At 41.3% G+C, this 27,586-nt stretch overlaps 1 protein-coding gene across 1 annotated transcript in view; it reads right to left on the bottom strand.

Moving 5' to 3' along the window:
* Window positions 1–27,586, bottom strand: part of LOC118785559 (contactin-associated protein-like 5) — a 105,486-nt gene that overhangs the window by 39,952 nt on the left and 37,948 nt on the right. Inside the window, exons 4-9 of the mRNA XM_036540311.1 lie at window positions 15,173–15,320; window positions 12,745–12,948; window positions 11,446–11,630; window positions 7,105–7,248; window positions 684–948; window positions 66–209 (exon numbers count right to left, since the gene is read on the bottom strand). Coding sequence (XP_036396204.1) covers window positions 66–209; window positions 684–948; window positions 7,105–7,248; window positions 11,446–11,630; window positions 12,745–12,948; window positions 15,173–15,320 — 1,090 coding nt within the window. The remainder of the gene's footprint in view (window positions 1–65; window positions 210–683; window positions 949–7,104; window positions 7,249–11,445; window positions 11,631–12,744; window positions 12,949–15,172; window positions 15,321–27,586) is intronic.

The raw sequence follows: 27,586 nt of genomic DNA, 5'->3' as shown, positions 1-27,586 counted from the left end.
AAAGACCGCAGACTAAATTTATAGACAAGGTTGGTGTTTGCAAGATCCAGGGGCAGGCGTCCTACCTCCAAAGAAGAACACATCGCCTGCAACGATATGGTTGCCAAGCTCCATGGAGGAGGCTGGGTCATTGTCCAGTGTCAAGGTGACCTGTGGGCCCCTGGAGCTGAGGCTCACAGAGTGCCACAGCCCATCATTCAAACTGTGGCCTGCAAGGACAGAAAACGCAGCATCACCTCCTGTCACCTTTATGTGGTTCACACAGTAAGAATGACAATGATTTATGAAACCAAGTCTGAATAATGTGTATGTTTGTGTGTGTGTGTGTGTGTGTGTCTGTCTGTCTGTTTGTTTGTGTGCTTCTGTGTAAATGGCAGAGCAAATGCCTTGCCATTTCATCTGAGTAATAAATTTTAAATTGGCAAGGACATGAGAGAGTATTTGCAGATGCTGCACCACACCACGTATGATTTCAACTCTCAGCATTCATGCCATTACCAGAGACTAATACAATGTTTAAATCAAAATATCAGACAGGTCAGATGCAATATCTGTAATATCTCAAATACATCACCAATAATATCTGGGTGAAGTGGGAGTGACTTTAGGTGAATGTTGGAATATTTGTAATACATTTAGCAGGGCTACAGTTGCAGAACGCAGTGCATTGTCTGGTTTCTCACCCATGGACAGCTCTGATTGCTCAAGCGCTGAGCTGCGATGGGTAAGGTGGAGCTTGCCCTCGCTGAGCCTCAGGAGCAGGTGGGTGTGGCCCTGTGCCAGAGGGGCGAAGACCAGCAGCCCGTCTGTGTTCCAGGTGCGGAACTGGAAGCGCACGGCCAGGTCTTCCTTCACTGGCCCGGTGGGAATCAACAGAAAGCTCTTGCTTGAACTCAGGAAGGTGGTGGCCACCGTCTGGGGCTCGGAGCAGGAGAAGGTCACGTTGCCCTGGCGACAACAGAACACAGCTGTTACCATGGGGCGGTCTCTGTATTCCTTTTTATGACGTCATAATATGCTCATCATTTCCTTTTTTGTCAGAGGTTTGAATAGCAACCAGAAGAGCTTCATGGCATGGCTGATTATGCCATCTTCTTTTAAATTTGTTCTTCCAATGCCTATAATTTTGCAAAGGAAGTTATTATTTTTTTCCTGCCTCCTGCATTTTCAAAAGAACAGAAAACTGCATGGACAGAAAAGTGCTGTGGCACATTTTTTATCCTTTTGTATTCTTCTCAGATTCACATGCAAGGATGACAAAAGGAGAATTGTTTCCATTCATGTCACTGTGATGACTACCAGCAATGAAAAGATGTGTCAGTGCCTTGAAGTGACCTCCCCTGCCCCAGCCCTCATCAGATTATACCAGGTGGCCAAATAAAGGCATATCTGTAAGTCAAAGGAAACAGCATAACATACACACTCCTACGTTCCAGGAAGTCCAGGTATAAAATGACTAGATTAAAAATCTAAGAGGAAAACTCAAAAGTGATTTATTTAAACTCTGTGTTGGGTTCTGATGAGACTGTGAGTTTTTCTATTTGGCTTTCACAAGTTGAGCATGACTGTTCTATGATATTTTACAGAATATTTAAAATTCAAATTATTTAGATGTAAAGGATAAATGTGAAGTACACAACCAATTGCTAAATATCCTGTAAAATATCTGTATTTGAAAGTCTGATTCATGACTGATATGACTCCATATGCCTAAGGGATTTCCATGGGTTTTTTTATTTTGATGTAGAATCACATTTGTCTCTGTGCACAGAGACAGCAAATAGCATCCAATACAGACCATGAAAGGTACTGGTAGCATCCAGTGTGTGCAGCTATATCTCCACAGAGAAATATTTTATTACAAAATGATGTCAGGCCCTTGCCTGGGAGAAATGGAGGCAAGGAATGCCCCCTGAGAAGGAATGAGTAAAGAGCAGACCCTCCAGTGTGTAGCCTTTCCACAGGTAGAATGGCTTCAGGGGGATGACTACTTCTGATTCTCCCTGTATTTGGGGCAGATGGGCAAGGGATGGTCTAACAGACACCCGTGTAATGGTCCCTGGTGCTGCGGGGTATGTTAGGATGGGGTATGGGGTCACTCCCCATTAGTTCCTTACACTGTACCCAAAATTGGACATTACTTGGTGAAAACAATGATATGGCGGGTGCTGACTACTATCTGTGCACATAATCTTTTTCTTCCAAAGCCAGTAAATCCATACATCTATCCTGGAAGGACTGGTGCTTGTGGTAATTTCCGCTCTAACCTCCAGTCTTAAAATACCCAATATCCTCCAGTTTTAAATACCCAAACATTTTGACTTTCTTTCAATTAAGTAATGCATAGCAGCTGAATATTACACGTCTGCTATTCAAATAGTTTACTGCTGAGTATTTGGGGAGATGTATTGGTAGGCAATTAATAAATAACTTAATCGCACCATTTAAGATGGAGTAACTGTTTCGAACAGCAATCAGCATGTCCACTGACCCTCCAGCTCCTGTCATCAACTAGGAAGTGGCCACTAGGGGGAGACTCTGAATGAGCAGATGTACCCTGCGGTTTGTGTTGCATCGGTGTCTCTGGCTGATGACAGAATGGGGGGGGTTTGCTGATGGATTGTATTTATTTATGCCTTGGCTCTTGATGATGATAAACGGATGGCTTAAAGGAATGATTTTGCCCTTGTTCAGCATGTTTTGGAATGGGCATATCAGAAGTGGCTAACCACAGCATGCAAAACAACATCCCACCAGGCTGTATTGAATTTCTTTGCTGTAAATCTGTTGTCTTTGTCAGAGGATTGAGACAAGATTCACTTTTCCCCTTTCTGGGTATGATAGTATGCGCTATGATCTCTTTTTTAAAACTACAGGGCTTTATAGCAACTGAATATTTTGTCCATCAGCCAATGCATGCACACACACACACACACACACACACACAAGCAAGGTAGCTGCATTTTCAGCTATTCTCATACAAATTCTGCAATCAAATTACATGTATGCTAATTATGATGTGATATCCTTGATGTCAAAGTTCCTTACAGATTTCAAAAGCTTTAATAACTTCAGGAATCATGTAAAATAACTCTCACAGTAATACAAAGATTGCAGTGCAATTTACACCTGTCTAGGAAATTTCACCTGGGAGCTTTGTGCAAGAACCAAATATGTATTGCAATGGATTGCAAATACTGTAGTATTTCCATGGGGTCCCCTCTCTGTAGATGGACAAAAAAAATAGATGGAGGAGGCTTTTGAGGGAGGATTGCATGTTCATTTTTGGTTTTGAAGGGGATGATCTTGTTCTCATGGCGTTGCTAAGAGGGAAATGGACTCACTTCTCTTCATTGGCCTGCCATGACTCCCGCTTGAAGGACGCGGGCTGCCTTCACAAATGAGCTCCTGCTGAGAGCCATCATGGTTTTGGGGAGCACTGGCTGACCCGGTCAGCCTCTGCCCATCACCCATTTTCTCCCCTATAACTCTGTCAGTCCTCCTGATATCGTTGCTCCTGGAACAGAAGTGATGCACTTCTCTGCTGGCTGCTAACTGGACATGAAATGGCTCCCCTGGGTCATGCCACTTAAAAGAGACGCCAGCAGTGTGGTGATCCATGGGAAAGAAACAACAGGAGACTGTAATGACAGTTTCCCTGGACCGAGGTGGCTGGCAGAAATTAAGACAGAGGACCCCCCCCCCCCCCCCTCAATGCTAAACCCCACAAATGAGAGATTGTGTGTTGATCCATTTCACTGAGGTATTAGAGCACCCCCAGTCAGTCCTAGGGAAATTTTTCCCCTTCAGAGCTTTGCTTTTGAAAGACAGGTCCCAAAGGTTGCTTGGTACCATAGCATATTTATCACACATCTGTGGCTTAATCCAAGGCCAACAGATATGCTCTGATTTTAAGGGTTAATTATTATTAAAGGCAATGTTGAAAAGTGCTTCTAATGGGCCTATAGTGGCACACAGCACTGGTGAAAGTGTGACATTACATCCCACCCCAGCTGAATTTTTTCTCCATGATGACTCCATCTTGGATTTGTTTGTGGTATGTCTGTGGCAATATGACATAACTGTACTATACCTTTAGTTAGCACCCATTTTTCCTATTAATGTGAAATTGCAGCCAGTTAATTGCAGCTGCCACTATGAGCTATTTATTTCCTTGTGGTTTACCATATTAGAAGCTGTGAGAGATATTAATACCCACTTAATGTGTGTGTATGTGTGTGCACATGTCTGTGTGTGTTTATTATGAATGATTACCTCTGGGCTATGAGTTACAAGGTCTTAGTCTGGAAAGACTAAGACATTTCACCTTAAATTGTCATAAGCAGGGAGTGTGGTGGGCTAAACATTAACAATGTGTCCCTTTCCAGCTAGAGGTGTCTTGACACATACTGTCAGCAGGGCAACCTGCCGAGAGGATGTCAGGTTTTGGGGCTACCCGGGGTAATAGTCTCCTAATGACGCATTGCACACCATGGCTTGCATGCCAACCTGGCATCTCATCTCCTCGCCAAACTGCATCACTTCCTCTCCAAAATACAAACTGGGTTGTCACTTCCTCCGTTCTCCTACTCTTGTCAACAACACGCTACTCTCCGTGTCTCTATGGTGACAGTTCTGATGAAAACACTTTGGGCTGACGGCATCCCTGCAGGCCGTGTCTAGACAGTGATTTGTTTTCTCAAGCAAATCTCCTGAAAACAAGACAGGGGGACAGGCCAGAAGGGCATGCATTGATTCCATCTCAATGCCAGTTCTATGACTCAGCTCTCCACAGCTTCGAGAGCAGCAGATATTTTATTCACTGAACAGATGTTCAAAACTAAGCAGTTCCAGCCGCTCCTCCATGCTTCTGCATCTAGGGGTGCTCCAGTGCTGTTTGCGTTGATGTGCTAGCTGTGGATATCCTGCCACCAATCATGGCCCATCATGAATATTCATCATGAGGCAGCAAATCACAACAGCTTTTCAGAACAATGGCAGAGAGAGAGAGCTTCCAGGGTTTACCACATCATACTGAGTATCTGTTCAGTAAACAGAATATCTGTGCTAGAACTCCCAGAGGCAGCTTTGGTGCATGTTCAATTCAGATTGATTTGTGGCAGAGCTGACATTTGAAACTTCTTGAACCCCTGCGTTTCACTTGATGGGAGAAATCTTTGTAAAATGAAGATTGCTGAAAAGCCTCTCCAGTAATGAGTTCATTCATCCATAAATAAGAATGTCATGAATTTCTTCATCACTTTTTCAGTTTTACAAAAAGAAACAAAAAAAACAGAGGCACCCATTTCTGAACAGATTTCCTTGTTCGCCCGATAAAGACATTCCTTAAAATTGGAAATAAATCTTGTGCTGGATGAGAATTATTATCTTAAAGCCTCATTTTAAGACAAAAAATCTCAGAGATGGTGAAAATGCAGGGCCAGCCCAAGCCTTTATGGGGCCCTAAGCAGAATTTGATTTGGGGGCCCCCCACTGCCTCTGCGCCGCCAATACTATTGACTATTGTTAACATAATATTACGTTTTTGTATGATTACCGTTGACATAATATAATCATGGCTGTCAAGCGATTAAAAAATTAATCTAATTAATGACATGCTTTGTGATTAATTCATCTAAATTATTCACATATCTCAATATTTGCCGTGAGAAGCATTTAAAAATATTTCAATCCAAATGGATTTTGGTAGTGGACTGCATCAATGATAACAGACAGTATATACTTTAAAGGTCAACATCTCTTTTATTTCCCATACATTCATAACATTTTTTTCACTGTGCATATGCAATAATGGCCATAACAATCAAAACTATGACCTAATGAACTGAGGAAATTAAAAAATCAGAAATGTTTCAGCAAGAACAATGATGGAAAGTCCATAAGTTTCTCATTTTATCCTTGACATTGTAATGATTGTCAATGTGTCATATTTTAGTTGCCAAAAAAACTAAACTAAAATTATTTGGGCAACACAGACCAACAGTAATATATGGTGGATGTATATAGTATATAATAGGGATGGTAAGATTCACCGATTCGCATCGGTGCACCGGCATAAAAGTGTGCACTGGATACAATTTGGGATGAACTCAGGATGCATCGTTTCTAAGATCTGTACATCGGTAAAATCCAATTTATTTATATATAATTGTTAGTAGAGGTCCTATGCCTTTATTATATAGAAATATGAACAATAATTTTATATTTACATTGATTCCTCCTCTCTAAACTGTTTCTCAGGCGTGCTCTCTCATCTCCACTGCTGTCAGTGGCCAATTCTTGTCAAGTCTCTCGGCCAAGTCATGTGCAAGTTAGAGGCATGTCCGGGAGAGTCGCAAATCATCGTGGAGGAGGAAGAGCTGCACATTCCACTGAAGTGCTACAAATCAAATGTTTGGCGACACTTCGGATTTTTCAACAGAGACGGACAATTTGACAAGATGCATTCAATTTGCAAAAAACGCCATGCGAGTCAAGGGGCATCATAGAGTGCAGCAGATTAATTTTTTGACGCGTTATTTTTTTCTATAATTAATTAATCAAAATTAACATGTTGAATACATCACAAAAAAAAAAAAAAAAAAAAAAAAAAACTATTTCAAGCTCTCTTGTGGGACATTTCAAATGCTCTTGGGGGCCCCAAGCACCCGCTTAGTTTGCTTATGCGTCGAGCCGGCCGTGTGAAAATGTATATAATAAATGATAAGACCGCTACATCATTCATCTAAGGCATTAATTTTGTTCCCATCTGTCCTTATCAGCCCTTGTTCCAGTCCCCCTCTATAACACCTGGATTAGATTCAATAATACATTGGAGGAATGAAGGACACGTAACACTAAGCCATCCCCCGCACCAGTTAAGTTCTAATCACATCTGTTCCTTTTCACTCTGTTGGCTGTGTAAAGAATGAATATTGCAAACTCTACTACTAAAGAACAGTGTGTCACTGTTTATGCAGCAACTGCAGACCCCGCCTCCATGAACTGTTGCAGTGAAGCTGATTGGCTGCATCGGACCTCACTGGGCAGACAGCGATGGGTGTAGTGTATTGGCGGAGGGAACCACGAGCAGGGGAGACCTACCACACTGTAGATCTGGGGCTTGCGTCGTTTTGCCAGGTCAATGATGTTCACACCATTGTAGTAGAGGTTCTCGATGCAGCCACGGAAGTTCTTCCGCAGGAAGGTCCCGGGCTTTCCTGGCAGCGGGATTCCCCCGAAGCTGAGCTTTGTGAAGAAAGCAGAGAGACAGAGACACAAACCAAGATCACAAATTGCAGCCGGGGTGGGGAGCAGTGGCGTCGTTAGGTCCGATCATTCGGGGCTATAGCCCGAATATTTTGAGCCTAGCCCAAAATATTTTCGCCCTGATAAAGGAGGTGTTTATAGCAAAACAACAGACAGACTGTGTAATAGAGCGGAACTTGACCTGCAATGTCCAAAGGAGGGGGGAGTAATCAAGTACTGCACAGTGCACACAAAGTTGGAAGACGTGCGCACCCAGATGAAAAGCTCCGGTTTTAAAAACCAATCTAGCCTTCTTGCCTTCTTGGCTATTTCAAGAAGAAAACTCAAGGTAAATCATTGAGTGTGAGGTATTACACAATGTACTGAATTATGTTGATGCTCGAAAAATGTTTACTGACGTGACTATATAGCAACCCAAGCTAGCCCTTACATTAATAATTAGCCTACGATGAACTGACCACCAAGTCTGTCAAGTAAGGCTCTCTCTTTCTTTCTCAGTTCAATTCAGTTCAAATAGGCTTGCTTTATTGACATGACCATAATAAGAAAAAGTATTGCCAAAGCACACTTGAGGAACAAAACACATACATATAGGCTATATAGAGATAAAAAAGAGAACAAAATTGTTTTCTCTTTTGTCACGCATGTAATCTTAATATCTACATGAATTTGTGCTGTCCAGAGCAGTGGCGGCGGGTGAGCTGGAAGCAGGGGAAGCCCGAGCATTACCTTTATATCTATCATTACCTGTTCCCCTTTATCCTCCTTGATTAACAATAAAACAAATAATTCACTGAATAATTGACACCAATCATGTAATTAGAATAAATCTTTATGCTTGCAAAACACCACAGATTGTCTGAAATTTGTGTGCTATTGCGAAAGCTACAGCATGACAGCATAATTAACAAGGACTTGTCCAACTATCCAAGACAAGATGGGCATGCCAGCTGAATTCAGTGAAGATTCTGCTTCAAAATCTTGGTACTGTCTTGAGGTGCCTGGAAGGAATTGCATCGTCTATGGCAGTTGGACTGCAGTTCAGAATTTCCAGGTTTTCCAGTGTCTAGATGATGGTGATGTTCAGGGCTATATTGTCCACTACAGAGGGGCTCCATAAATACCTCCAGAAAGAGTCTGTGGCCTTGGCACAAGCAACATTCTACAAAGATGCAGTGTTGGAAACACTGAAATCAATGCGGAGTGATGAAATGGCAGAGAAGCTCTACAAGACAACAAAAGAAATTTGTGAGTGCAACAATATCACAGAGAACCTGACTGGTCCCAAGCACAAACAAAAACGGATGGTTGACTACACAATTGAGTCTCCCTTGGGCACCAGGGCTCACTTTGGCACAGAAGATGATCTGAAACATAACCTTTTTTATCCATGTCTTGCTGTTTGTATGCGTTATGTCACTGGTGATGGCATAGTGAAAGAGCACTTTGTTGAACTATCTAGCCTCAGTGCTTTTGATGCCATTTCATTTAAAAACATTTAAAAACATTAATTGAAACATAAAAGAAAATGGAAGGAAGAATCTGGTAGAAGAATCTGGTAACATTTTAAGACAACAATAAAGGAGCAAAGAGGGGTGACAGACAGTAGCATAAGCAAATAAACAAAGACCACAGGATGGGAGCAGGAGATAAAGGGCAAGGAGAAGGGAGATAGAGAGAGAGAGAGCAATGCCAGCTAGAAGAAAGAAAACATCCATGTAGAGAAAAGGAAAGGAGAGAAAAGGAGAAAGGACAGATCCAGAGGTGGGCCATGCTCATATTGCAGTGGATAAACTGTGCCATCATGGTATAAGCAGGGTTAGTGCAATAGCTGTGTGTGTGTAAGAATGCAGATTAAGATAACCATGTTTCTACTTTTTCACCACCAGGGCCAACAACAGCCATGAGGGGACAGAGACTGAGGTGAACTGCAATACATTTAAGAAGAGAAAAGGTGAGCAGTGCACAAACAGTTAAGATAAGTAGCATAATAACCTTTGAATGTGTGTGCGTGATAATATTTATTTATTATAAAGGTAGATATAACCTCCCCAACCTACCGATGCCGATTTCCCTTCAAAAAAAACACAAGCCCCAGGAAAACTTAACTTAGCCCCTGATCTTTCCAATAGCTAGAAATGCCCAGGGTGGGGAGGGAGTCATGGCTGCCTAGTGTAGAGTACTGCCCTGACCGCCAGGATCTTGTGGACTTGGAGTGCTGCGGCCCGGGTGGGACTCCATTTCGGCAGAATGGATTTAACAAGCACAAATGGAAAAACTTAGGTGGCATCACAAAGATCAGTCCTTTCCTCACAAAAGATCAACGCAATCCACCACCATCCAAACAGTCCTAACTGTTCCATTATAATACAACTTACTATTGCTGTACATGAGTGAAAAAATAAGCCAACAAACACATTTTTGGCTGTTAGCTATCTACTACACTAGCCTTTTTACATCAGTTCTGCAGTTCTATGACTGTCTTCAATATAGTATACCTGAGGATTTATGAGATACCTTTATAAAAACAAAAAAAGATAAGGGATCCCTTGGGCTGAAGGGAGCAGCAACCCATATATATCTACTGTGTACCTTAAAGTATGCCACATATCCAGAATATTACTGTTAAACTGAACAGTGACCTGGATTGCTGGTGTTTAATGTAATTTATTCTGTTTTGGGGAATCTCTTGAGCTGGTTCAGGTTGAACACACTTTAATCTTGAACTGAGAGCCTGTAGGATGGGATAAGTGTATGAGACACCAACACTGTGGAGTTTGTCACACTGCAGGTGCTGTCTAAACTGTGCTGAGGGTTTCTCAACTCACTGTGAAGAGATCTGGCCCTTCATTTTGTTTTATTTAATATAAGCATGTGGAGGAATTGTGTAACTCCCTATTCTTTTTACATGGTTAAAAATTCAACCTCTCTCTCTCTCACTCCTTTTTATTTGTTTGTTTGTTTAGATGTCTGACACATCTCCTAAGGGGTGCTATGGCATTTCAACAGCTTGTGATTTCAGCGGCCTGGGTTGTTTGATCGTGTAGGATCTCATCTTTGGAACAAGGCCATAACTCCATTAAGACAACCACAGTGGAGGTCCTGGCTTTTTGTGCTTCTGGATTCTGTGTTAGGCCTGCATTGTTCATGCCTCTATTCATATGGAAGTGTGTCTGGGGGCACGCAGTGTTTTGGTATTTTTGTTTAGAAAGGTATCGCGGCGGTCACGGCGTTGCTGTGGCACCATCAGGGAAAATGATCTGATATGAAAGGACAGAAATCAGAAGTCAGAGTGCTGCTGTAAACGGCGTCATTATGGTGATTTGGGAGAGGGCTTGGAAAAACGGTATAATTAGGGCCATTTGCCAGTGTATCTCTGTCCATTTGGACACGGTGAGGAGTTATTCAGATTAAATCAGCTGCATCTGAATGAACAAAAGCTGTAGCCTGAAAGACTATTATCTCGCAGGCCCTCTGTTGATGTGCTGGAAACTGAAATGGATACTTTGGTGATGTGAAAATTATAAGAACAGGAGCAGTGTCTGATTAATGTCGGCTTATTAGATGGAGTAAATGGGCATATGCTGAGTGGTGGACCGGAACAATGCTTTAGTACGGGTAATTAAGTCATTTGCTCCTTTTACAATTTAAATGTCTGCTGCAGCATCTGAAACTGGATGTGAGGTCAGAGGGTCCCAGAAACAGGCCCCTTTCATTGTATCAATGCCAAACAGATGCGCTGATCTTTTAATAATCTGATTGGCTCATCCTACTCGCTAAAATGAGGTAGAACGGCAGAGGTACTGCTAGTGCGGGGGATTTGGGTGGGGTATGGGAAGGGGTAAGGAGTGAAATTTAATTAAGTGATTAATATTTATTTATTAACTTCAATGAACTTCTTAATCAGAATTAATTTATGACTATGATCATGATTCTGAAGATTATTATTTTATATACATATACATTCATTTGAAGTTTAATTGGCTTTTGCAAACTTTGAAAACTTTATCTTATCAAGCGAAAAAAATCTGAACTGAACTGACCTTTTAACTGAATTGATAAGTAAATTCATTCCAGACATGGGGGTGGGCTACACACAGAGAGCCAAGGGCAATGAATGTGTGTGTGTGTGTGTGCATGTGTGTGTTTTGGGGGAGTATCAAACATAAGACACACCTCGTAGTCCACTTCCAGAGAGTCACCCTCGCCCCTGGTGCGGAAGTGCTGTGTGTGCGTGCCCACAGTGAAGTTCACCAGCTTGTTGAAGCGCTCGATGAGGACAGAGTGCCAGTGCTGGTCGTCCAGCAGGCTGCCCAGGGTCACCGACACATGGCCGGAGCTGGAGTGGAGCTTGGCATCGTCTGGGGGAGAGGAGGTGAGGGGGGAGGAGAGGCAGGGGGTGGGCATTGGGGATACGTGTCAGTGCACCGTGCCACAACCGATCCACTGTTGGTTTCCGATTAAATATCGCAGGCCTTACTTCCTGGGAAAACCCCCTCACATGCTGAGCTTTACTCCCCTTACTGTCTCCACCACTAATTTCATCACTAGTTTCATCAGTAGCCTGTTCTTTTAGCCCCCTCCACCTCTCCAACATTTTCACCAATGAAAAATCACAGCTGAAGACTGTTTGCACCCCACTCCTGAGACCCCTCTCACTCCCATGCATCCTGGGAAAAAGCGCATGTGTAAATGTATACAGCTAATTAACTAACTGAGCCAATTAAGTCAGGATAAAAAATCTAGCCACAATTCTCAAGGGGATAAGTGTATGTGAACGTCAGCATATGTCTGCAGCGCTGTACAGAAGACAGCTGCTCTAATTCCAGTCAACTGCTGACACTGTTATGCTTACCCATTCATTCCAGTGGTGATTAAGCAGCTACGGCCCAGACTACATACCTACCCTGCCAAAACTACTCCTGCACAGCCCAACCCACTCCATATGTACTTCCAGGATATCTGTCCACAGCCACTATGATTACCCTCTGTCCACCATCACTACCCAAACATACCTACCCACCCCCTGCATACAACTCGGTAGGCTTTCTACACTAAATCTTAAATTCCCTTCATGATCACCCCCACATTACATATCTACCACCAGAAAATCTCACTGCAGTTCATGGAGGGTCATGTGTATGGAAGTCTCACCTTTTTACACACCTATATAACATGGTGAAATCACAACAGCACTGTTTTTTTCAATGTTTCTCACAATAGTGATATATTATAAATATACTACTAATGATTCAGTACTTACATATATATCAATAAATGATATAAATGAAATGTAGACATTAGACTGACCAGAAGGCATATTAACACCTGATATTATCTAACTTCTCATTCTGTGGCTTTCTATGTCTCCTGCCTGCTGAATATTACTGAATCACCATTAACTTCCACCATTAACCTTCCATAACTGACCCTTAACCCCTTGCTGTCACTGACCTTTGACCCTTTGACACTCACCCAGGTTGAGGTGCAGGGCCAGCTTGCCCCGGTGCAGCTCCAGGGTGATGTAATCTCCTCTCTGGCCCTCACCATGCACCAGCACCCCCTCCCCCTGCTGGCTCTTGAACCTGAGCGAGATCACGTCCTTCACCGTGCTCATGGACTTCTGGTTGAACCGGTAGAGCAGCGAGCTCCTGCCATCAAAGTCCGCTACATCCGATTCTGTCCAAGGGCAAAAAAGAGAGAAGCATGGAAGTCATGCTTGCATGAGAGAGCTGCAGGACCCCTCTTTTATCAGTATCCCTTGGTGGGATTCAGGTGCCTCTTCCCTATCTTTTCCATGTTCCTCTAGTGCACCTGTCGCACGCCTGCCATTTTTTCCCCTCCTGTTTTTAAGTGTTCACCTCTGGCTGACCCCAAAAAGCCCAGCTGGAATGGAGGTGCCTACGAGCCAAGCGAAAGTGCTAGCGAAATGCGTTTGCCCATCTTGAGTTTAAACCCAGAGGGTGAATGAGGGGCGAGGTGCCTGACGCAATCTCACACCCGCACCTGCTATTTTGCAGCTGCATTTCGAGTGGGATAAGCATCGCAGGGAGAGGACAGCTGACATGTGCGATTTGTTCTGACAGGTTTTTACTTCCATTCTTGCTTATCAAAAGCAGGGGCAGTTGCATGCCAGGGAATGTGTGGGCCTTGTTATTTTTGGTATTATCTATTAATTTACTTTGGAGAGTTGCAAACCCTTGCGCACACAAAAAGGAACACAGACAGACAGACACACAGACACTAGAGACACACACCCATAGACATAAACAAACAGAAGCACAGTGACCATCAAAAACACACACACACACACACACACACACACACACACACACACACACACACACACATACACACATACACACATACACACATACACATACACACATGGATACACCTTATAAAAGCAGATGCTCACATTCACACACAGGGACACACAAGACAAACAGACCCCACTGTGTTTTGCATTCAGAGAGCTTAGCCTTCCTGCACAGGCAGGTATGTGGGCTGTGCACAGTCTCATGTTGTTGAAGCACAGTACTGGGGCACTCTACCTGTCATACACCCTAAATGCTTTCAGTGGAACCCACAGAGCACTTATCTACAGGAAGGGAGTTTCTCTCTGTGGCCTGCTGGGCTCTGCAGTGTCTGCCTTCAGCCAAGTTTCAGCGAATGAGATTGATCCTTCCAGTGAACTGACCAGTGATTGGTTTAATTTTGGGTGCATCAAGGCCTTAAGGCACTGGTTTCCTACTCCCATGCAGGACAACATTCTACAAAAGTTCTGTGGAGCCTTTTCTGCACATCTGAATACATTTAAATTAGGACTGTCAATGTTAATGTTGTTAATTTCATATGGACAATGCACTATTTGCATGATTTTTTATGAGATTATTGCAGATTAGTTATGTTTACAGTTCTGCATACCCATAGTTGATTTAAAAAAATGGACAAGGACTGCCGGCTAGGATTCTACTCAGAATGCTACTCAGAATTCTACTCTACTGCTACTCAAATCATGATAGAGAAATAAGACTCAACTTTTTTTCATTATAAAAGACCTCCAGATGGCCTGGTTGATAAAAGCAAAGCAATCTGTAGTTTTTGTCAAATGCAGTTTCAGTATTACGGAAGTACATTGAGTTTGAGTTACCTTTTATGAGCTAAACATTAATAATCAAAGTGCTAGTGACAGATGGAAACAGTTTCAGCAGGGTACAGTTTTAGAATGCAGGCATCCCCTTATGCCTATGAATCAAACTGTGCCTGGTGAATTTTCAAGAGTCATTGCTAAGTGGGTTCAACTGACTGCAGACTGCTCAATGTAGTGATGGACTCTGGTCTGAAGGATGCACTTAGAATAATTTGTCTTAGCAACTAACTCAGTGAAAAGGTATAGGGGGAATGGAGACATCTTCCACTGTGGCTGTCTAAGGAGAAGTTGACAGACTTTTTTAGGACCAATTGTGATTTTTTTAAGTGCAGCTTTAATGCTATAAAAATTTATAAACCACTTGGCTATTCATGTTATGTGGAATGAGATGGTGAAAAACAGTACTACTTTGCACCTACTATACAGTTATCTGCAGGATAAATTTTAAATACTGTGGCATTTTGCACTCAGGGAGTTTTGTATCTTGACTGATGCCATTTCTGCATTTAATGAGGAACTGTGCACGGATGAGAGAAACTGCTTTCATACCACAGCTCACTGACTTGATTTATATTAGACCAAGTGCCCAAGTCATTGGCACATCAGTGAAACGAATCCAAACAAGGAAATGACCCTTTGTTCAAACACTCTTCTGTCACATACAGAGCAGAGACCGGAAACGCGGTGGCCCTTTTAATTCTATGCGGGTTTTATAGGTCAAGGTGGAGGCAGCGGCAGCTGCCAACTTACTGTATGCACAGCCGTAGACTTCCACCCTGAGCCCCACCCAGCCACTGGGGCTCCAGTCCTTTGGGACAAAGCGGAGGAAACGGGTCCTGACAGACTGGGGGAACCTGTGGTGCATCACGCCGTCTGAGTCTGTGTTCCCTGGGAATGTCTGGAGATAGAGAGGACAAGAAACAAACACATTGCTGATGAGGGGATGGAGAACAATTCTCGAGCTTTTGGTGACTCCTCATCATTAACATCTAGACATGTGTCTCACCTCTTGCAATCCCTAAGACATTCATGCCTCAGAGTACAAGTAAATTCCTTTTATATTTCAATTCTACAGTACCGTTTGAAACAAAGATGCCTCAAGGATAGTAATTACAGTAATACAAACAGTCAAATGCTGCATTCAGAGGCTTTGCTAAATTGTTTAAATGTGTGAAGTTTAAGCTTGGTTAAAATGATTAGTGATCTCTTGTGTCCATTCTTTTTGATTTAACCATAGTAAGAATTGGCACAATATTTGTAATCTATTCTGCCTTGTATCACTAAGAATAGTATCTTTTCAATTAATGTTCCTCTTTTCCCTTATAAATATAATTTAATGCATCATTTGTTTTCCTATAACCCCAAAAGCAATATAATATAATAAATACAAAATAAAAACATATATTTTAATATAAATCACATTGACCTTCTTATGGTGACTAACACTGATCCCCATGCTTGTTTCTCATACTGTGTGTAGCATATTGACATACACCCACAAATGTGCGCCTGGAGTCTACCTCCACAAATAGATTAGAGACAAACACACACACACACACACGAAAAAAAAAAAAAAAAAAAACCTCTTCTAAAGACCTGCTGCAAGATTCCCCAGTCCCTGCTGCAGGGTCAGCTTCTCCCAGCCACCAATCAATGCAGTGATGAGGACACTGAAGCCCCGCCTCTCTCATACAGCATGCTTTTATCCCCTCTAACTGCCCCTCACTCCTCTCCTCTCATCTCTGCCACAATTGGCCTTCCCTTGGAGTTGGGTGTCAGGTATTCTGCCCCCTGCCCTGCCTTCGGGCAGATCTTCTGGGTATTAACTTCTTCAAGGTGGCGTCTCCCCCACTCCACCCCCAGGGTTTATATACCATTCACCCTCATAGACTAATATATATAGTTTGTTACTTCTTATCCCAAATTGCCCTTGCTTTCAGTTGTTTGCAGCCAAAAAACTCTGAATATGCCAGCGATGTCATGATAGCACTGTAAGCATGACAAGTTGGCCTTTTTGCCTGGTTGTGTGACTGCGATAGGAAGGATTTTGTTGCTGCATAGTGTGCAAAAATAGGCTCACACTGAATTCAAATATGATTATGGTTATGAATGTTATTATTTGAATATGATTATCCAAATAATATTTCCATTCTGAACAAAAAAGATGACTTCTGTATTGTGCTGCAAAAAACCAGATCACGCGTAAATCAGATTAAAGAAATTGTATGACCATATATAGCTTGAATTTCATGGAAAATGGTATTCAGATTAATAACTCTATAATAAACTTATTATTATATAGTATAATAAACTATAAAACAAATGTAGTAAAAATGTATTCTATGAGAATATGTGAGCATACTGTATACTTTCAACAATTTGTAATTTTTCTTATAATAAAAATAATAAAATAATATAATATAAAATATAATATAAATATAATAAAAAATAATATAATAATTGGTATTACACATATTGGTATTACAAGTACTGTCCCAAAGTATTTTATTTATAAATTCTCATAAAAATTGGATGTAAAAATCCATATTCTATATGCTTGTGTTAATGGGCCCATAAAATCAGCCATTGCAGTTGTTCAAGTACTTGTTATCTCCACAATTACTCTAGACAGTCCTGTCCTTGGTCACAAACCAGCTCTGTCCTGCTTGTACAGAAAGAAACTCCAAGTGCACTGTTTCTGAGTTGTGTTTATTTTCTATCCATTCTTTTATTCTCAAGTGTAAGACAGTGAATTGTTACTTGCAGCATGCCATAATTAGCCTGGCTCTATTATATTACCAGGAAAAAGTCATTTTTGGCTGCTTTTTTGGGATTTTACATTGTCTTTATCAGACGGCTGCTGCCCTCAGTAATGATGTTGATGATCTGTATTAATTAACTATATACTTAAGTTCCCATGGGTAGAAGTTATTTTCTAACATACAATCTCCTTATTGTTTGGATCCCTGTGTCAGCGATGAATGAATGAACCAAAAGACAGAATGAATGAGGAGCATTTAAACCACATTGCAGGAACTCAAATAAAATTACAGCATGTGTGTGGTGGTGAACCATGAAGTTCTTATCTGAGCCACAGTGACCATTTTGTGCCAGAGTTCTCACACACATCAGTGTAGCTGGACAGACAATGATTTATTTAGCCAATCAACTCAGGGGATGATTAGATGGCCATATTGAGAATGTGAACAGGACACATGTGCAAACCTGTTTGCAGTGGGTGCCATGGGATCTCTAATAACCACTCTGAGTCAAGACCTCATTTTAACATTTCACCCAACAGACAGTGACTCCCACAGTACAGTGTTCTCATCGCTGTACTGGTCCATCAGTCGTATAATTGGTCCAGAGGGAAAGCGGGCTCCTTCTAGACCACCGCTGGTGCTTTTAAGAGCGGCTTGCATCTACCTGGACCGCCTCCGTTCCCATCATTTAAGCATTAACCAATCCCAGCCCCACTCAGCTACAGCCATTTGGAGGGACTGAGTGACAGAGGCATGCAATAAACTGCATCATGTGGGATATGCTGCATCTCCACTGCGAAATGCTGGAAACATTCACCTGCCTTTAATCTTAAAAGCTGCAGTGAGGATTTAATCCACTGTTTTTTGCCACAGTCTTCCATCCTGCTTGGATGACAGGCAACCCTTCTCAGGTTTCTGAGCATGAAGCCACAATCATTGTCAAACTGCCAATCTGTGAGGGTGCCTACAACTGTCAATCAATGCTACACAAGGAATACTAATCAGAAACCAGGCCACCAGCCTGAAGCATTCATTTTAGACTGGCAGAATGCCACAGCATGTTTCAAAACCAGAGTTTATGTTTCTATTTTGCAATGTCTCAATAAAAACTGCACATTGTACATATGTCCACATTTGCAACATTATTTGTATGGTAAAGACTGTGAAGTTTCCAATGCAGAATGAAGACCCACCTTCTCAGACTGAATCTTGGGTCCCCTGTCCAGTCATAACTGAAATATTTCCAATTTCTGTCAAATTGCTCCAGGGTATATTTGTACTTGTTGGCAAAAATTATTGTAGGACTATATTTAGGATGACACTACATATTACAACATTTTGTAATGCATTGCTACTTGATTAGATCAGGGTCTGCTTTTCTTTTTCTGTACCTACCCTTGATCTGAGTGAGTTTAGATACACATTTCACTTCAGGATTTTATCTGAGTGTGGCCCTTGTTGCATGGTTAAGCTACAGAAGGGCAAAACTTCTGTTGGCATTCATCATAAGTTAAACTTGTCAAACAGTGCATAATTGACCTAATTTAGTCATTAAGAGCAGATGTTGGAACAAAAAACAAGCATGTGCCCAGCTCTCCAAGAAATGCATTTGAAACCCCTGAAGTGCATCGTCTTCCTCGCAGCCACTATTATAGCATTCTGAAAAGGAACATAATGACTTTAACGGCTTCTGTTTACTCCGGCCCAGCTGCTATGCTGCTTCATACAATGGTTTTTTGGCAATTAAGTAATATTGCTCCAGCACACACGTTAGTTCTTCTCATCAAGACAAGCTGCATTGGATTTAGAATGCAGCATTGCATAAGTAGAATGGAAAGAAGAAGGAAGAAGGAAAACTTTGCACCACGTCATTATCAGCACAACCTTCAAAAGTGTTAATGTCCGATCGCTAAGAAAGTATCCTTGGGATTCTGTTTAAGTCAGTAATTAGAACTATTAATTTTGTCCTTGGACATCCTAAGTCCATGAGGGTGGTTTAAATATGGCAGGCCTGTATGCAATCTGCAACAGCTTCCAGGCACTTACTCATCATGGCTGATACTCCCTGAAGTTTGAGTCATGCACGCATTTCTGTTTTTTTTTTTTTTTTTCCCTCACGAGTCTTCAAAAGTTTCACCACTGCAATCTCAGATTAAGATCATAATCGTCCTCGCAAAATGGAATTCGGTGTTCCTCCGTCTATGTATTCCACATTCTTCAGCTCTGAGAAGATAAAATAATAAATATAAAAATAACTGTGTGGATAAAAATAAAACAAATACCACAACCGTTTGGTATCACAGACAGCAGCAAAAATGAAAAAGCCCGACGAGAGGAAATTCAGCTTTGAGACGTTTGCGGCAGAACAGGGTGGGGGAAGGGGGTGGCGCATGAGAAGCCCAAAGGGGATACGTGAACATACATTCAGTCAGGCCCCCCCACTCGCTAAAAGTCCTAATGACAATGTGAATAAAGCAAACTCACCCTGACAGTCTTCATCTTTTCATCTCGCTGTTTTCTCCACTAATTAATCTCTTTCAGCCAGTTTGTTTTGGCAGTTTCATTCCTGCGTCCCTGACTCATAAATCTTCATAGACTCCAGATGAGCAGTCTCCCATCTCTGTCCGCCTTGAGCCAAGTGATGTCCTGAAGCAATCAAGAATTTTTGTGGGAGATACTACGTGGCTATATACATCAAGCAAGATGGCACCAGCAAGTAATATTCTGTGCCTTGCTGACATTTGCAGTAACATTAGTTTGCAGTAACACAGTTTTTTGCAGGAACACGCGTTGAAATGTTTTGACACAAAAACTGATGGAGAGAGAAAAATCACCAAATGCCAGGAAGAGGCATTGCCCATGAGGCCCTGCAATGCAAAATGACATTGTTGTTTGTTAGACATCTCTGATTGATAGCCATGCCAACCCCCATTCTTCACAGCAGGGATGGGCATTACGATAAATTTGACAGTCAGGTGTTCTGTAGCTCCTAAGATTGAATATTCAACTCATCAAATCCCCACTGCCCACCCAGTCACTGTACAAAACTTTTTCTGTGCAAATAATGACTCACTCCAAAGAGGTCTGCATTCCCACGCACTTAAGGTGGGGAGAGAAATAACATCAATGAATTGTCTGCTACTCTAAACAGGGCTCTAAACGTCTTCATGATCAGTGATGAGAAAGAGAATAAAGCCGTCTTTTTCCATTTTTGTGGCTCTTTCCTCCCCGAAGGCAGAATATTCAAATAATGGAATGCTTAGTCCTTTTTCTTAAATGGATGTGTGGCAATCTGTTCCTCAGAGAGGAAGAACAAGCTGGGCAGAAATGGCCCACCTGTTGGAATAATAGATGATTGTCGTTCCAGTAGAGGAACCAGCTGAATAGATTAACAACCAGTAGGTGGGGGGGGGGGGGGGGGGGGATGGAGAAGACAACCCAGAATGTTCTCATCAAAGGGGAACAAAGAAGATGGGACTAAACAGGAAGGATTAACGGGGGCTCTCAAAATGAGATTAAAACTGAGTCAATATGGTTTTTCCTCTCACTCATTCAGGGGCCGGTGTAGTCCCTGAAAGCCTCTAGTGCACAGCAATTAAGACTTTTGACAACATATGGCCCCATCGAGGGAACTGGCTTAAGATCTTGCTCACACACACATGCTATTGATGAGAAAGGCATAGATCAGGGGAGAAGGAGAGAAAGATGTGGGTGAAAAAGTGAAGGAGAAAGAACACAGAAAGAAGGAAAGAATCTGTAAGACAATGTGACAGATATTAGAACAGGAAAAAAAGAGGAAAGGGAGAGCTCAAACAAGCTTTGCAAGACTGCTCTGTGTGTGCCAGGTCATTGTTAAGAGTCTGATAGCTGCTTCAGCACTTCTGTTCTGAACACTGCTGAAACAGTGGGGTAAAACTGTTTAGTTTTTTTCTGCTGTTCTGTTCTATTGATTGACACAAGGAGGTTTATGGAATGGTAGAACACACAGTCCAAAGCTTTTCACATGAGTTTGACTCACTGTGACTTCAAAAGCATGTGCAAATCACATCTTGGGGGGGGGGGGGCTGTCACAGTTTTTGTTAAATGAATAGGAGCAGTGCATTTTCAGAGTATGTGTGCGTGTGTGTGTGAGTGTCCATGTGCATAGGAGTACTATCTTAATTCTTTATTAAAACTTTCAGAAATTGGTTGAATGCCATAAACATTCACAAAGTAAATCTGATGTATAATGTTTTGGTGCTCTACCCTGCAGTCAGATATTAGCTGTCCTGCTATGTGTTTGTTATGTCCAAATACTTTCTGAGGGCTTTGCCGCACAGAGCCTCACATCCACACTTAGCACTTAGAACATACTCCCGCGTTGAGTCACAAGTCATTTTCCTTATCCATAACAAGGAGCACTTTTATTGTACAATTCAACTGCATTTTTTCAGGATTAATGAACACAAGTGGAATATGCAAATCCCTTTATACCCCCTTTTTATTAGTTTCAAAAAAAGCTAATCAGATTTTTTAATGTGCATTAATTCTCCCTCTAATACATGGCTGAACATCCAATGTATTAATCCACTCTGAGAACAAAGTCCACAGTGCTTTATATCTTGAAGGTCTGAACAACTTTCCCTCTTTTTCCTGCTTTCAATTCAAGACTCTGACTTCCATTAACTTCAAAGACATTATCAACAGTCTGGGTGAAGTAATGGGAACTCAAATAAGAACTGATAACAGTTTCTGCCCCCATGGCAATAAACTATAAATTCCATCAGAGAATCATAACCACCACAGGAACTAATGTAAAGATCAGATTTTTTTTTTTTGATGCGGGTAGAAAAAAGGAGAACTTTCCTTTTCTTGCTCTTTTTAATAAAATCATTCAACAGACATCTTTATCCAGGGGGACCTGACATGACACCACAACATCAAACGCAATCTCATCCGTGGCCTGGAATGAAATATTGTATTTGAATTGAAATAGTAATGTGTCGTGTTCAAAAATTAATCGGCAATGATAAGCAGAGAATTTAAAGCAGTTCTGGTGAAAAAAGCAGCAGAGAATTGCGGTCAAATCTCAAGTTATTACAGGACAAATAAAATTTGAATGAAATAAAGATATAGCTTGATTAAAAATGTATTGCCAGTGATGAGCAGACGACTTAAATCAGTTCTGGTTGACAGAAAGACACCAAAAAAACTGTACAAGAGTGTGCACAACCACAAAGAACCATATTCAGAGCTGTATTCAGATTGATGGAGAGAGGTAAACTGCAACATTTCAGCCTGGGTACTGCACATGGGGTCCTCGTAGTCCTAGGTCCCACAGATATTTAAATATATTGTGGCGCTATGAATCTGTAGTGCAAAGTTAATTTTATTGTTGCTTTAGGTGAAAATTGTTTAAATAGAAACCAGGGACCTGGTGTATGTTTTTAAAGGTGCAGGTCCCGCTCCTTGCAACCTCCCTCCACCTTACTTACTATTGCACTTACATACTAGATGTTCAAAGTTTAATTACTGCAGCACTTTGCTTATACTGTGTGTGGTATTGCTTATGCTGTGTGGCAGATGGAAGGCACTCTGGTGAGTCATCAGTGGCTACATGAAAATGAAATGCTCCTTATATATCAGGGTTTCCATTATCCGGTAATAAATAGAAACTCTAACGGAAACCCTGATATAGGAGGAGAGAGTGATGTGACTTATGCGCTTCACAAGCTGCAAAGACACATTGGACACGTTTGATTTCAAGTAGGCAGCACAGGACTTTGCCACAATGAAAAAAAGGATAAAATAAAATGTTACCTGGTAGCCTATAGGCTACATTTGATGCCATGTAGGCCTAGCCTTTTTTTAAACAGGCTACAGATGTTACAGGTTACAGATTTTTCGTAATAGTCTACATTTTAGCGGCTAATGTTGAGGTTTTGCCTCAATTGTTACTGTTCATTTTTGCTTAATCGTTACTGTTCATTAAATAGTCAAACTGATTTGAGGTTGTTGTCATTCTTTCGTCAACCTAAGGGTACATTATATTTGTGTTTGTATATATTTAAACTACACACCATGCCACTTGGTGTTTATAAAGGGTAAAATCAAATGAAGCCAGCCCTTCAATAGTATAAATATTAACACAAACTGGCTCAGAGTGTGGCACATGTACAATGGCCCTAAATTGCATACAGTCACACTGCATTTGTGAGTCTTTTCCATTCCATTAAAACTTTGCTGTCCATCACCTATGATAAGATTAACGTGTGTTTAACATCAAACAAATGCACAACATTCTGATCATAGGATAAACCAAGCATTGAAATACGCATTTGTCAGATGCCTCTAAAAAGCAAACAATCACTTTATAGTATCATCCAGCTGTAAATACTTAATATATTATTAAGTGACATTTCAAATGAAAAAAATGCATTGTTGATGCTTAGTCCTACATGATTAAATGTACCAAATATGTCATTTAAGGGCTTGAAAAAAACAAAGGTTTGGTGGGTGTAATGTGGCACTGCGGATGTTTATATATTTTACACTTTGTGGAATATTTTCAATCTAGCAAGCCTGAACTCTTTCTTAATTCTTCATACATGTTAGGCTAAATATTTATAATGCTGCTATTAAAATTTTGTTGAGCATTTATGAATTGAGTGATTGTTAAAAGGTTATAAATACTTATTATTCCTGCATTCTTACCCTCCACAATATGACTATGGACATATACATACCAGACCATATACATACCAAGATGGTCAACAAATGGTGCAACATTCCTTAAAAAGTCATAATATAAAGACATGTTTAGCACGGATAATGGATTGCGAAATATATTTATATTGAGGACAGATAAACCCTTCCCATTTCCAAAGGTCAGGGGAGACATCTATATGTATTTTTTTTCTTTTTTATTCACTTGACCTTTGATGATTCGTAATGGGGCTTTTAGAGAGCAATGTGTCCTGCAATATTTCCATGATTTCATTTCACGATAAGATGAGAAATTCAATGGGCATCGATCTCGACAGTCACTGACCTACACACTGAAATCTTATTACATGGGGGAAAAGCGGGGTGTTCCCTTAGGCAAAATGCTAAATTGGCAGCTGAAGTAACAAAGCTGCCACAATGCGAATACCCAGACACCCTGCCTGTGGCTATTAAATTGAGCTATAGCCTTCTAAACTGTGTAATTTGATCAATGCCAGCACAGGCCAGAAACAAATATAACACCCCATATTGGTCACCAAAGGACAAGAGAGTGCAGCTCTGAAAATGAAATCAATTCATTTATTTTGACACAGTCTGTTTTCCTTTGATCTTGAACTGGGTGACAGTAAAATTAGGAAACTGGTATGGAAACCAGTGGGTTTCAGGACTGAATCCTGGAAGGGGGATCTACTCTTGTAACCCCGTAAGTACCTAATCTTAACCTGGATTGAACTGCAAAAATATCCAGGACTACAGATGAATGCTGTGAAAGCTTCCTTGAATGTGATGTCAGCTTCGTGAGAACATGTTCTCATTGCTTCCCATCCTATCTGTTTTGTGAAAAACAGCAAAAATATCTTATTTGTACTTGTTGATGTTAGTACAATCTGAAATTATATCAAAATAAATTAATACATCTTATAGATGATTTTGAATCAAAACCGGCCTTTTTTCTTTTACCTTTGCCAAAAACCAAGATAGGAATAAAATCCTACCCCTCGAGAAACAGAACACTCTGTAATATAATTACTGCTTTATCACATATTACAGGTCTTTTTTTTGTTTTGGCGGTGGCTGTGTAATCTTGTATCTCACACTTTAAGTAGAAAACATAAAAGAGTATGTGCTGGCAAGGTCATTGAGATGGATCAAAGCAGAGGATGAGATAAAAACGAGAGTGGGTAAAAGTTCACAGCTCAGTCTGATCAGAGATCTCCCATCATTTTCATGAAAAAAGAAGGAATAAAAAGCTCAAATCAGACAAAACGTTCTCGGTAATATTCCACAGAAAACAGACAGGCTTGTTCATATAGAAAGTGAAAGGGAAAGCTATAAAAAGGGATTCTAGGATGTGTCCTAATGATTCTGTCAAGGAGGGGAGGAGACCAGTGTGTGTTTAACTCCACAGGGTTAGGAAGGCATGGCAACTGCCCTCACTTGCGGTGAGTGGAGGCTAAAATCCATTAGAAACTTGTCCAAACAAATACAGTGAAAAGAAACAGCAACTTGAGTTGAGTGGAAACAAGAAGGACCATCTGATGCAGAGTCTGGAAAGTGTAGCCTTACTTTTCTGCACTTTGATGGATGATCCCTGCTCTGCAGAGACTGTTACTGCGTACTGAGTTGTGTGCTGAAGAAATACAACATTCTGACAATAACATGCAATAGAACACAAAGACCATAGTACAGAAAATTAATTCATTCTTGAGGCTTGCTACAACAACCACTACCCGTCAAAAATCTTTTATTTGATGAGTACAGACTGACACTTGAATCCTGTGTCCATTCCTTACACCCACCTCTCCCCACTTAAAAATTTACTTGCATTTGGACTGGCTAAAAAACTCTTGATCGGTTGTATTCTTATGAGTGGGCCAGTCATGATGGTTTAGGGAGGAGGGGGTCTGGCCCCTCTCCTACTTGGGTGGAAGTGAAAGGAGCGGTCTCTTTAGCGAGAGAGTGAAGGTGACAAGTGAATAGGGGAGATGAATCACAGCCCAAATCAGTGGAGCACACATAGCAGGCAGATCAACAGAGCATAGAAGTGACATACAGCACACCAGCGGAAGGGGGAAACCCCACCCGGCTTGGAGGAAAGGCTATGGGGATCAAAAACTAGCAGACCAAAGGTGATCATGTGCTTGTCCCACAACACAGAGGGGCTGACCAAACTCATGCTTGTCTCATGTTTTCCTGCTGAAGATGCTTTGCCAAAGAAAACATCACTATTTTGGTTAATAAAAAAGTCAATATGAGCAAAAGGCATGTGGACATATCGTCCCTTTTTCAGTAAATGTGTGCAGAAGAAGAGGCTGCATTTTTGTCTAAGGAGGTCAGGCTGGCTTTGGGGTCTTGAGTGAGGCTTGTGAAGCAGAGGGCATATATAAATAGCTCTCAGTTAAGCCCCCAAAAGGTTGCTCTAGGGCCCATTTATTTGCACCTCTTGAAAGACAGCTGGGGGGAGGGTGGGTTCTGTGAGAAAGCCTATGGGAAAGTGCTTAGCTGGACACACTTCACATTTATCAAATTGGACTTGTAAAGGCCATCGACAAGAAAGCTGATCTGTATACAGTAGCAGCTTAACTTTTCACTTTTTTTTTCTTCCCCCTGGGGTTAATTTTCAAATGCTTATTGACTTTTTTTGGCTTATTGTTTTTTTTTCCAGCAAACTCAAAATGAATTTCAAGCACAGAAGCATGTTCAAAACAATTTAAACTATTGATATTTTTTTTTCCACAGAACAGCTCAAAGTGTCCCTTGACAGGGTATCAGAACTCTTCTTGGAAACATCAAATATTAAATAATCTCATTTACTTCATTTTTCTTTTTCATAAAAATAATAATGCCAGTTGAGCGCTGCATATGAGGTCTGTATTTTTAATGTGGATGTTATAACTGAGCGGCATTCATATTTGATTCTCTCCTGGATTTATTCAAACATTGTCAGTGACAATTTAGCAGGCTTTAGATTGCATGTCCTAACCCTAGATTTTCTACTTAGTGAGCTGATGATGATGGTGCCTTCAGTGTAGGCCATTCCCTATGGCACACGATTTGGATGAATATTTAAAACGGAATTCAGCAACCATTGTCAAAGGAAATAAAAAAGAGAACAAACAGACATCACCAGGTTCGCAACAGGATGGTCACATTGTTGGACATTCGTCTGAAATTGCCATTAAATGGCAGTGATGGTAATGAAGGCTGTCATGACTTTGGCTGCTGGTTCAGCAGACTTTTCCAACATTGTGGAACTACCAGAAGAGACATGTGTTCACATAACATGTGCACATAACATGTGTTTGGGATGCCCAAAGGGCTTATGTGGGCCTAGTACTGGCCTAGTCTGGGGAAATCCACAAAGGCACCCCAATGCATGTTCATAATGAGAGGGGACAGTGAGGCTTTATGGACCATGAAATGGGTAGAGCGCTCCGTTGATATCACTGATTTGGACCAATCATAGCATTAAACTGTGCATTAAAGTTTGGTCATGTGATTGGTTCACACAGGTCAGTGACTGACAGAAACAGCAGAGTGGTGTAGTGGTAAGGAGCAGGGCTCATAAGTGAACGGTAGCTGGTCTGATTCCCTGCTGGATCACTTTTGTTGTACCCTTGGGCAAGGTACTTAATCTTGAATCGCCTCAGTAAATATCCAGCTGTGTAAATGGACAATATGCAAAACTGTAACCTAC

This window comes from Megalops cyprinoides, chromosome 11 (genome assembly GCF_013368585.1).
Source record: "Megalops cyprinoides isolate fMegCyp1 chromosome 11, fMegCyp1.pri, whole genome shotgun sequence".
NCBI classification, from domain to species: Eukaryota; Metazoa; Chordata; class Actinopteri; order Elopiformes; family Megalopidae; genus Megalops; species Megalops cyprinoides.
The sequence above is the reverse complement of the archived record's forward strand: the minus strand, read 5'-3'. Positions and strand labels throughout refer to the sequence as shown.